Source organism: Canis lupus, chromosome 3 (assembly GCF_048164855.1).
Source record: "Canis lupus baileyi chromosome 3, mCanLup2.hap1, whole genome shotgun sequence".
NCBI lineage: Eukaryota > Metazoa > Chordata > Mammalia > Carnivora > Canidae > Canis > Canis lupus.
The window spans coordinates 60532606-60544649 of record NC_132840.1 but is presented as its reverse complement, the minus strand read 5'-3'; the positions used below and the strand labels follow the sequence as shown (position 1 = coordinate 60544649).

Genomic DNA, 12044 nt, shown 5'->3' with positions numbered 1-12044 from the left:
TTGTATTCCGAGACATCTATTTTTTTCTCTTTGAATTCTGACTTTAAGATATATATTGACATGTCTTTGACACAACCAAAAACATTTGGAAGGTACTGTTAAATTTTTAAAAACTGTTAATTCACTTTTAAAATGTAACATAAAAAAGGATCCTGAATAACTAAATTTTACCTCTAAAAGAGATTCCTCAAGCTTGGCTAACTGTATTTTCTTATCTTCTTCCTGCTGTAACAGTTTTGTTTTTTGCTCCTCTAAGTCAGGTTTCTCATGCTGAATAGTTAAAGCCAAAAGCTAAAAAAAAATTTTTTTAAGTCAAAGTTATTCTGGCAGTAAAGTTCAAACAAAACAAACTCCCCAGAAATAGGCCTTGTGTTTGATCAAATATTACAATTATTATATTATGTATCTCATTTGATTCTTTCTAGTTAAACATGAGACACTTCACAATTATTTCTGACAAAAAAAGGGGCAAAATAGTTAAACTAATCAATAAAATATTAAAGAAATTGTATTACTTAACATATCAATATACAATATTTAGTTCTAAAATTAAATATATAAAAACTATGGAAACTAGTTTTTTTCAGTGGCTAGTATTTCATATAAAGAAGTAAAAAAAGATCTTACTTGAAATACTATATCCTCAAAATCTCAACAAGATACATCTTCGCCCCCACTAGGATGGGGACAATTAAAAAGTCAACTAACATGTGTGGGCGAGATGGGGGAAAGTGAAAGCCTCACATGTTGTTGATGGGAAAGAAAACTTCGTCCTTCCAAATGGTAAACAGAGTTACCATGAGACCTTGCAAGTCTACCAGTGAATTGCACACTTTAAGTGGATGAATTGAATCTTAATAAAGCTATTTTTAAAATGCTACATTAGATTCTTCATTTTGAAACTTTAGAGGACAACACTGGCAAGTCATTAAACATGGAATGCTAATCTGCTGGATAAGCATCTGCATGGGGTTCTTACTACAAATCTAAACAGTGTGGGGATGGAAAGCTTTTAGACAGAATGAGCAACTTCGTCAATTAATTCTGGGCCATGCGTTGAGTAATCCCTTCACAGTTTTATTTATAAGAAGTATCATCAAGTAAGTCAAAAGATACTATCCATAAAAATACATGTTGTAAGTTATATGTTATTGCAAGAAAAAATATTTTAAAGGAAAATTTTTTAAATAAGTAAAAATTGTAACAAGTATACATGCTATCATATTAAATCAAAAGAGGAAAAGTCTACAATTGTTAGAGGAGTAAAAATAGAATGACTTAAAGTCAACAGGCATGATAGCTTTCTTTAAAAGGAAAATGAATGAAGAACTATATAAGTAAAAGCCTAGATATAAAAAATCATTTTGAGATTCATATAATGTTCTAAATTGTAATACATCATAGACAATATGAAAATTCAAAAAAGTGTATGTATTGGTGGGGAAAAAAATGTCAGATGGGGAATCGAACACCCTCCCTCAACCAGCTGAACAGGTCAATTAAGTGCAATTTTCACATTTAAACTTCAGTTTTCACAATTAAAACAGAAAAAGTAGCTGATCTTAATATAGAATTCTTCTCTCTCTCAAACTCTATCACTCATGACAGAAATAGACCATAAAATTAACGTGACACTAGGGGAAGCAGGGTTCCGATGTTAACAACAAATGTGTAAGTCTAACACAAATGCTAAAGTAAACCTGAATGCAAATATATTTTCAAGATATTTTCAAAAGTTTAAATGCCAGTCACTTCCACATAGTAGATTCCAATTCAAAATACCTAATGAGGGCATCTGAGTGGCTCAGTGGTTGAGCATCTGCCTTTGGCTCAGGTCGTGATCCTGGGGTCCTGGGATTGAGTCCCACATCGGGTTCCCTGCAGGGATCCTGATTCTCCCTCTGTCTATATCTCTGTCTCTGTCTCTATATCTCTCATATATAAATAAATGAAATATTTTTAAAATATATATCTAATGAGTACACAAAGCTACAGAAGATTTCTGAGGTCACTTATTATTGTCCATACATACCTGTCCTCGCAACCCACTTCTTGTTGTAGTGAAGTTAACCTCTGTAATGATGGAGGCTGCATCTGGTGGGATGAAGGGATTTGGGTTTCTTGTTGACAAAAAAAGGCGGAATTCTTCATTGTAGTCAATAATTTTGTCACCTATTTGTACCACATAACGTGGTCCTGTTTGTTTAAAATGACATAATTAGTTGGTCTCAATATTCTGTCTTTTGCTTCATGTCATTAAAGAATATAATTTATATTCCCAGTATTTCTAAATAGTTGGTAGCATAGGGTTTTCAGAAAAGTACAGAATAGCAGCAGTTGGCTACCCAAGAGACTATTAACCAGAATGTCCTATTAATCAGCACATATACAAACAGGGCTAACCATTATTAAGACGATCTCAGGATACTGAAACATCAAACAAATATATACATATATGCAGTATGGTTTTCATGTTAATTATGTTTCATTCCAAATTGTTCTGAAGTGACTAATTATAGATGACAAAAAATAACTCAATTATATGCTATTCTCTACAGAATTCATCCATTAAAAAGTGTATATTGTGGGCACCTGGGTGGCTCAGTCAGTGAAATAAATATCTGCCTTCTGCTCAGTTCATGATCTCAGGATCCTAGGATGGAGCACTCACTCGCTTGAGCGTGCTCGCTCTCTCTCTCTCCCCCCCGCCCTCCTTCTCTCAAATAAATAAATATATCTTTTTTTTTTTTTAAGTGTTCATTGTACTAGTTTTTGAGATGTACTACTTAAAAGCAAGCTTGGGTGGCTCAGTCAGTAAGCATCTGCCTTTGGCTCAGGCCATAATTTCAGGGTCCTGGGATCATGCCCCATACCAGTCTCCCTGCTCAGTGCGGAGTCTGTTTCCCTCTTTCCCTCTGCTCCCCTGCTCATGTTCACTCACTCTCTGTCAAATAAATAAAATATTAAAAAAAAGATGTACTAAAGACAGTGAGCTGATGAAAACCTAGGATTATCAATATATGAGTAATTGCGAAGATGCCCATTATTAACTTGAAAAGGATTTATTCAGACTACTGGATATCAGGGATTTGAGAAGTTAAACTAATAAAAGAAGTTCTGCCTCAAAAGAGTATATTCAAAAAAAATTTTTAAACATGACATCCATTATATAACAGAGAAATGAACCAGCAATTATATCCACAACTTATAATTTCAAATTGCCAATAATTAAAATTTTAAGTACAAAATACACACTTTCAAAGATTATTTTCAAAGGTTAAGAAAAATATTATAATTTTTAAGAACCTCAGAATAGATTTTTAAATTTTCCTTAAAACCTTTTAAGTTAATATGGAAATAATTCAATAAGCACTTTATGAGAAAGGATATACAAATGCCCTAAAAATAATATCAAACAATGCTGAATCACATCATTATCAGAAAAACACAAATTTAAAAGTCCAAGGAAATACTTCTACATCAACTGGAATGGCTCAAGAAAACATAAGCAGGGTAAGTCCAAAGAAAACCAAACCTAAGGACCTCATAATCACACCACTGAAAACCAATGACAAGGAACTAGAGAAAAATGACACATCACTTATAAAAGAGCAACAATAAAAACAGCAGGTGATTTCTCCAAAGATGAAGGTAGAAGCTAGAAGATGAAGGAATAAAAACTTTAAAGTGCTAAAGAAAATAAATACCGACCCAAAATTCCATGTCACGCAGAAAAAAATTTTTTCCTTCAAAAATAAGATTAAGAAGTTTCAGAAATGCTTCAGACAGAAGAAAAGTAATGTGGATGGGGATGAAGAGCACTTGCCACGATGAGCACTGAGCAGTGCACACAAGTGCTGAGTCACAGCATCACACACTCAACGCTAACAGAACACTGCCTGTGAACTAAACAGGAATTAAAATTTTAAAAAAGAAAAATAACCTAGATGTAGATGAGAGGGTAATGAAAATTATGGGAGAATCTGAGAACATTAGAAAGGATCAATCTGTATAAATACAGATTTTAAAAACAGTAATTATAATATCATGTGACCATGACAATGTATCACAACAGTAATGCAAAGGCAGGCAGGGAAAGGTGGCAAAATATTTATTTGTAGTAAAATAATAAGTCAAAGATATCTACTGTTATGTGTAGGGTGACCATTAAAAAAATCAGGTTAATTACAAAACTGTACTAGGTATCATATGAACCAGTTAACTGCATTAAGTTACATGAAAAAATACTAAGATTGCATGGTGGGTGAGCATGAAAACCAACTGATAAACTGAAGAGAGGTATCCTTGAGAAACAAGACCAACAGAAAATTCAAAGTAAAAGAATAAAAAGCATTACCATGCAAACACAAGCCCCTCAAAGGATGGTAATCATTCTGATATCAGACTCTGAAACTTGCTATATTTCTGGAGAAAAGAGAGGACATTTCATAAAGAAAATAACCCAAACAGGAAGGTAATCAATTTTCAAACATGTATGCATCCCAAAACAGTTTCAAAATATTTAAACCAAGAACTAAAATTAAAAAGGGATCCCTGGGTGGCTCAACGGTTTAGCGCCTGCCTTCAGCCCAGGGCGTGATCCTAGAGACCTGGGATCGAGTCCCGGGTTGGGCTTCCTGCATGGAGCCTGCTTCCCCCTCTGCCTGTGTCTCTGCCTCTCTCTCTGTGTATGTCTCTCATGAATAAATAAGTAAAATCTTTAAAAAAAAAAAAAAAAAAAGAACTAAAAGAAAAAAATTCAAAAATCATAGAACTTTTAAGAAATTCTCTCAATAAATGGAAAAACAAAACAAAAAAGAGTAAAGACACAGAAAACAACACTACATTTAACAAACCTGACATAACTGGCTTTAGAAAAAATTAAACAAGGACAAATTTCACAATTTTCAAGTACATGGAAAAATTAATGAACTGTCCAATTATAGAGAAAGCTTCAACAGGATTCAAATAACGGTATACTTCAGAATAAGTTCTCTGGCCACAATGAGTTATACTGAAAATCAATCACAGAAATGGAACTAGGAAGTCTCCCAAGTACCTGGAAATTAAATAAAAACAACAGAGCTCAGTAATTCAGTGAATCAAAGAAGAAATCAGAACCCATGGTATGAAGCTGGAGAAGGGATGAGAGGGAAATTTACTGACATAAATATCAAAAAAAAAAAAAAAGATGAAATATCAGCATCTTGAATTTCCATCTCAAAAATCTAGAAAAAAAGAATAGCAAAGGAAATCTAAGGACAAATAATAGGAATTAAATAATAAAAGGCAAAAACCAGTTTAAAAATACAAGAAAGATACATGAAGGAGGGCATTTGTGATGAGCACTGGCTGTGATGAATCACTGAATTCTGCTAAAACCAATAGTATACTGTATGTTAACTAACTAGAATTTAAATAAAAACTTGAAACAAAAAAAAATGAAAAAATAAAGGAAATCAACAAAGTTAAAAGTTGGTATTTTGAAAACTGATAAACCCTTACTGAAGATGGATCAAGGAAATAAAAAAGGACAATTATCAACATCAAGAAAAAGGGAGACATCATTACAAATTCAACCAAAATTAAAACGTTATGAAAACATTATATAAAAAATATACCAGTACATTTGACAATTTGGATGAAATGAAAAAATACACTTAAAAAATATGTAACTTTAGCCCAGTTGACACACACACAAATTGTAGAACACAAACAAATCCTGTTCACTAGCAGTTTGAAATTAAAGACAGATTCCCCTGAGAAACTGTGCCATGGCAGGTAGACAGTTATGGGGGCACCTGTCACAGGATGGGGCTTACAGTAGGTGAGTGCAAGCAACTTTGCTGGGGAACGGATGCAGACAATCCTCTGATTGGTATCTTAATAACATTTAGGAGGGAAGAGAAGTGGAGGGGGACACCGTGATAACTGGTAAAAAACAAAAAAAGTAAAGCAGAAGTCCCTCAAATAAGTGGGGCAGGAAGATGTCTGGTTATTTGTGTGATAAGGGATGTACTGTTGCTTTGAGGCTGAGACAGGAATATGGTCACAGAATGGCCTGTGTGATGCTGATACTGTGAAATGATTCACACTCAACAGGAGAATACTGCCAGGCTGTGAGAGCCAGGCCAGCCCACAAGAGTCCCGAACTGCTTCGTTCTTGCCTGTGTATGCAATGTACAGACATAAGCAAAACCTCTCTATGCTGAAGTCAGGAATGTGGTTACCCTGGAGAGGTAAACAAGAGGGCTGCAGAGCGCAGATGAGGACCTGGGTGCTTATACAAGCGTATTTGGTTTGTAAAAATTCATAAACTGCACACACACATTTCATTAAAATGTTAAAACTGAAAAACAACTGGTTTTCTCTGGTGAACAGGACTAGTCATGGGGACAGGGGACATCACATTACTGCCATTCTGTACTATTTGATTTTGTAAACCATGCAGGTATTATTTTGACTTTTTTTTTTTTTTTTTTTTAATTTCAAAGTAAATGGTTCACCATCTACAAAAGACACTTGGCTATAAGTCCCACATTCTACTATCAGGAAGTTCCAGATGCAGAACTATAAAGCCCTACACTGGTCTTGATGTACACAGGAGTTAACATATAGAGTTAACACTGAAGCTTAACTTAAACATTTTCTTCTCCAGATACAAAATCTTTAGTGTACTTTAGAGAACCATAGAGATGGAATGATTGGGCATAAGCACAAGATTTATCTTTTACTCTCTTTCCAGGGAAAGTCTGAACTTACATGTTTATTGTCTTGGTTCTGAACCTGGATCAGGGTTGAGAATATTGTTTGGTTTGGTTAACATTTGTAATAGATACAGACATTGTATGTCATATACCTTTACAGGTCCAAACTCTTCAAAGATATATTATCATCTGATCTAGATAAATCCAAGTACCACATGAACTGCTACAGAGGTCCAAACACTCCATTATATGGATAACACTTTGGTAATGGTCTCCGCTGACACAACTGCCCACATGGTATAGAGTACCACTCAAGATGAATGATAAAGATAAGATGTAAGTGAGTTCAAAAACAAAACTCTGCCAACCAAATAACCAAACTGACGATGCCCAAAGGAGACATCCACAGCCCATTAAGAATAAACTGCTGTCTTTACAGTCATTGTACACAAAGAAAGAGAATAATGGTTACTTTCTTGGCCCTTCAGAAGAAGCATATTATTCCATACCTGCAATTTTTACTACTGCTTATTCATTTGGTCAATAAACGTGTGGCCACTCTTGCAGGATTGCCAAGGGCAACCTTGGATGGAATCTAAACAATTACAAATCAATCATTGCCTTTGACCCCTCTATCCTTCAGCTACACAGAATTACTGAGGTCTACAAATAATCTCAAGAAAATCCAAAGGAATGCTACAGACATCCACTATTCATTGGTAAAATTTCTGGCAATTCATAGCATTGAGTATTCCATACAATATGCTGACATCAGATAGTGTTCTTGACAATAAAGCACTTGCTGGTGAGACTTACTGAAGTGCATCAGTACAGAGACTATGGGTCAGAATTAGTGGAGCTAGCTTACAGCTCTTCAACCTTAGGACTACTGGCAATTTGTGCTAGAATATTACTGGTTGTGAGGAGATGCCCTGTGCATTTTAAGATGGCCCTAGCTAGCATAGACCTCCCAAACTGTGATGACCAAAAATGTCCCCAGGGGGACAAAATCTCTCCTGTTAAGGAAACACTGGTCTGGCTGTATTCAGGCCTTGGGCCCATTCAGATCCAACTCAGCTACCACAGACACACCCATGTGGAAAACCACACACTAGAAACAGAAGCAAAATGAAGCACAAACTTAATTTCTATGTTACACACACATAAATCCGGATGAAGTAACCATGCTTAAAAGGAAGCATCTGGGCTAAAAAGCCAATCGGAATATCCAACCTTCATATCTACTGTCATTCCTGATCCATACTTGAGCCCAACATGGAAATGAACCATAAAGGACCAGAATGATCAATGATGTTGTTAGTGAAAGTTAACTATCAACTATACTAGCTTCTCCCCCAACAACTTCTAAGTAGCTAGTTGATCCCTGCCTTCAATTACTCACCAACTGCCCACTGCACCTCCTGCATGGGTTGAGTGACTGCACACATGAATTACGAAGTACAAAACAATGAGAACATGAAGACCCATGCATGCCTAGTCCTTCCTTTCGATCAGAACACGGGTGAGGAGATTGCTGGACAGCATAAATGTGGGGGGGCCGGGAGGGGAAGAGCCTGTTCTAACCCGTTCTCCATACCTACTTGGACCTCAGTGTGAAGAAAGGCAGTTCATATTGCTCAGATGAAGGATGCGGGTACATAAATGAGACTGGACACAGACTGCTTGATGTGGTTCTAGGACAGCCGTTCTCTGCCCCCAGGAAATGCATGATGACAAAATGGCAATTCACGAGCAACTCAGCACTCTGGAAGGGGACAGACTGAAGTATACTCAAAGAAGGTAAAAGACTTCAACTACTGTGATATGAATATGTCCAATGCTGGGGGAAAGGCAGGAAGAATAAGGTAAGGGCAGAGATTAACTCTCTTTTCCTAATTCTAAAATAAACAAATTAATCCAAGGAGCCCTGCACAATCATCTGAAATAGTGACTCATAATGTGAACCAATCAAGATGGAAAATGTAATAACTTGGCACCAGATCCAACTTCCAAGGGTCAACACTCATTCTCAGTGCCCCAAAGACTGCTAAAACCTGATACCAATCACAGCTGATGGAGGCTCATATTTAATGAGGCCTCACAGGTCAAACATAGACTAAAGGTAGAAAATCAGAGGGCCCTCAAGCTTCATTTCTACTTCCCCTTTAAAATAGCATAGCCCAAAAAAACAACTAATCCAGTTAAGAAATGGTCAGAAGACGTGAACAGACATTTTTCCAAAGAAAACCTACAGATAGCCAATAGACACATGAACAAGATGGTCAACATCACTCATCATCAGAGAAATACAAATAAAAAATACAATGAGATTTCACCTCACAGCTGTCAGAATGGCTAAATTTAACAATATAGGAAACAACAGGTGTTGGTGCAGATGGGGAGAAAGGGGAACCCTCATACACTGTTGGTAGGAATGCAAACTGGTGGGGCCACTGTGGAAGACCGTATGGAGGCTCTTCAAGAAGTTGAAAATTGAGCTACCCTACAACCCAGTAATTGTACTACTAGATATTTACCCAAAGAATACAAAAATACTGACTCGAAGGGGCATCTGAACCCTAATGTTTATAGCAGCAATGTCCACAGTAGCCAAACTATAGAAAGAATCTAGATGTCTATCAACAGATAGATGGATAAAGAAGATGTGGTAAATATATCTACAATGGACTACTACTCAGACATCAGAAAGGGTGAAATCTTGCCATTTGCAATGACATGGACAGAACTAGATAGTATAATGCTAAATGACTTAAGGCAGTCAGAGAAAAAACTATGATTTTGCTCATATGTGGAATTTAAGAAAGAAGACAGATGAACATATGGGAGGGGGAAAAGAGAGGGAAACACACCCTAAAAGACTCTTGACAATAGAGAACTGAGGGTTGATAGAGGCAGGTGGGGGAGGTCAGATGGGAGATGGGCATGAAAGTGGGCACTGGTGATGTGCACTGGGTGTTATGAAAGCACAGCAAAGAACTAGCTGAGCAGATGTGACTTAGATCAGAGGCCCAACTCTGGAAGGTTACTCCGGATGACAAAGGCTGAAGTCCCACCACTAAAGCTTTCCTCACAACACAGAAACCACTGCCAAGCTAAACACACTCATTTTTTTTGTGAAATGACAAGTTATCAATGAATGCATTTTTTGCACTGTTCCTGGTTTGCTGCAATAACTCCAATTACTATTTAAAGCTTACAGTGTTAGCTAAGTCTTGTAGAGCTACCGAGGTATGTGGCATAAACATATGCCATATGCGTGTTTATACATATAATCACATGACATGGTCTTGAGTTGAAGAGCATTATTTTCTAATCGTCAAGGGCTGGGTCAGGCACCTGTGCAGAAAGGAGGAAACATGGCACTCCTGAGACTCTCTCCTTAGGAAGGTCTGCTGGCAACAGGCTCCTGGAAATTTGGATGTGGGGAGGGTTCTCATGTAAGAGTGGCTCACTGTGCTTAAAATATTTGTACAAATAATGTGGTTTATACTGAGCACCTGCTTTTGTTCAGGGAGTCTGGAATTTTGTCTCATGCTAGGCAGAATTGCTTACATAAGCAGCCCTCAGTAAACACGGTGGGACTGAGTTTCCAATAAGCTTCCTTGATACATGACATTTCAACATGTGTTGTCACAACCTGGTCCTGGGAGGAGCAAGCACATCCTGTGGGATCCCAATGCAAGAGACTCAGAAGCTTGCACCTTGTTTCTTGACTCCTAACTTCAGGCCATGTGCTTCTTCTCTTTGCTGACTTGGCTTTCTATCTTGTCCCTGCAAAACATCTGAGCCACGAGTGTGACTATTCCCAGTCCTATGTCTTCCTTCCTAGTCACACATCACAACCTGGGAGCAGTCTCGAAGACCCTGACACAATGTCACCTCTCTGAAGGCACTTTAAGAACTCATTTCTTTGCTATTCCTGTTAGACCATGACAGCATTCCCACCATTCAACCAGAAAAGTTTCGATATCATTAGATTCAGTGGCAAGACCAAAAAGGTCAACGTTAGTTATGAAGATAATTACTTTGGAAATTTTAAAAATAGTTACTTTCTAGAAACTGTCAAATATTTACCTTGAGCAACCAGATCTCGTCTCAATAATGGATAAAGAACAGGTTCTACACCATCCACCTCCTGTATAATAAGGGTTTTCCCAAAACGTACTGCCAACTCAAGAGCTGTAATAAAGTTACTATCCTGAGAAGAGTAAAAAAGAGTACATATTAATTCTTTTATTACCTCAATATCTACAAAGGTCCTTACAGATAATGAAGGAAGATATTAATAGGAATAACATGAATATTTTAAAATTTAATATGTATGTTAATAATTCAAATCATTCATGATTGCTTTTCTAGTTATAAGTACTTGGTGATGAATCATTTTAGTTGAATAAATTATCAAATAGATTTCATAAATAATTTAAAGAGACACAAAAAATAAAGATTTTTACAATAGTAAAATAGCTCTTTTCAATCTTTTACTATGATATATTTCAAATTGATGCAGAAATGAATTTTCAAATTCCTTACATAAGTTAATCACCCAAGTATTAATAAGAACATTCTGGTTATGTCCAAAATCAAACACTGAATGGAAGAGGAAAGACAAGTGATGAATTCTAGCCAACTTTCCTTGGTGTGATAGGTCTAATCACTGTGGAAAGAACTTCTGGATAAAATTCTGTAACCAGGCAAGAATTTTAAGACTTCCTTGCTAGAAAGAGAGTTTTAAACATCACTTCAAGCCCACAACTGTGGTTATAAAAATTAAATACTTGGAATAATAATTATTAAAAATCTTGCAAACATAAGTGGCATTATTGTATGTATTATCTAATTTATAGCTATTCTTAACAGCCACAAATAAGGTAATTACCCCTATTTTAAAAATGAAATACATCTAAAAGAGGTAATTGCTCAAGCACCTGAAGATAGCTATGAAAATGAATCATACACTATGCCTTCCTCAAAAAAAAAAAAAAGAAAAAGAAAAAGACTATGACTACATTTCTCAAACCAATATGTCTATTCTTGGGACACACTGGAGATGCTGGTTGGTGAAGGACAGGAATGAGAAGTTGTAAGAGGCACTGAGAGAAACCACATGTAGTCTACAAGGCCAGGAGGCTTTCTCCAATGGAGCTAGAAACTCTTACTTTTCTAGGACCCTATACTTATGTTCTTAATCATAATTTAGTGTAAATGCTCTAATCTACCAGTCTGACATCACCACGAGGACAGGAAATGTGACTACTTTACTCACCAGTAAATTCCCAGGGCTTGGATTAATGCCTGGCACACAAGAGCAATCAA

The 12044-nt window shown here is 36.4% G+C and overlaps 1 protein-coding gene across 8 annotated transcripts in view; it reads right to left on the bottom strand.

The window, feature by feature from the left end:
- Nucleotides 1-12044, bottom strand: part of DYNC2H1 (dynein cytoplasmic 2 heavy chain 1) — a 341068-nt gene that overhangs the window by 202036 nt on the left and 126988 nt on the right. For all 8 annotated transcript variants that reach the window (XR_012028538.1, XM_072821767.1, XM_072821765.1 and 5 more), the window contains 3 exons: nt 10803-10926; nt 2033-2196; nt 172-291 (listed from right to left, as the gene is read on the bottom strand). Coding sequence is in view for 7 of the 8 variants with exons in the window: in XM_072821767.1 (XP_072677868.1) it covers nt 172-291; nt 2033-2196; nt 10803-10926 (408 nt within the window). In the remaining variant the exon portion in view is untranslated. The remainder of the gene's footprint in view (nt 1-171; nt 292-2032; nt 2197-10802; nt 10927-12044) is intronic.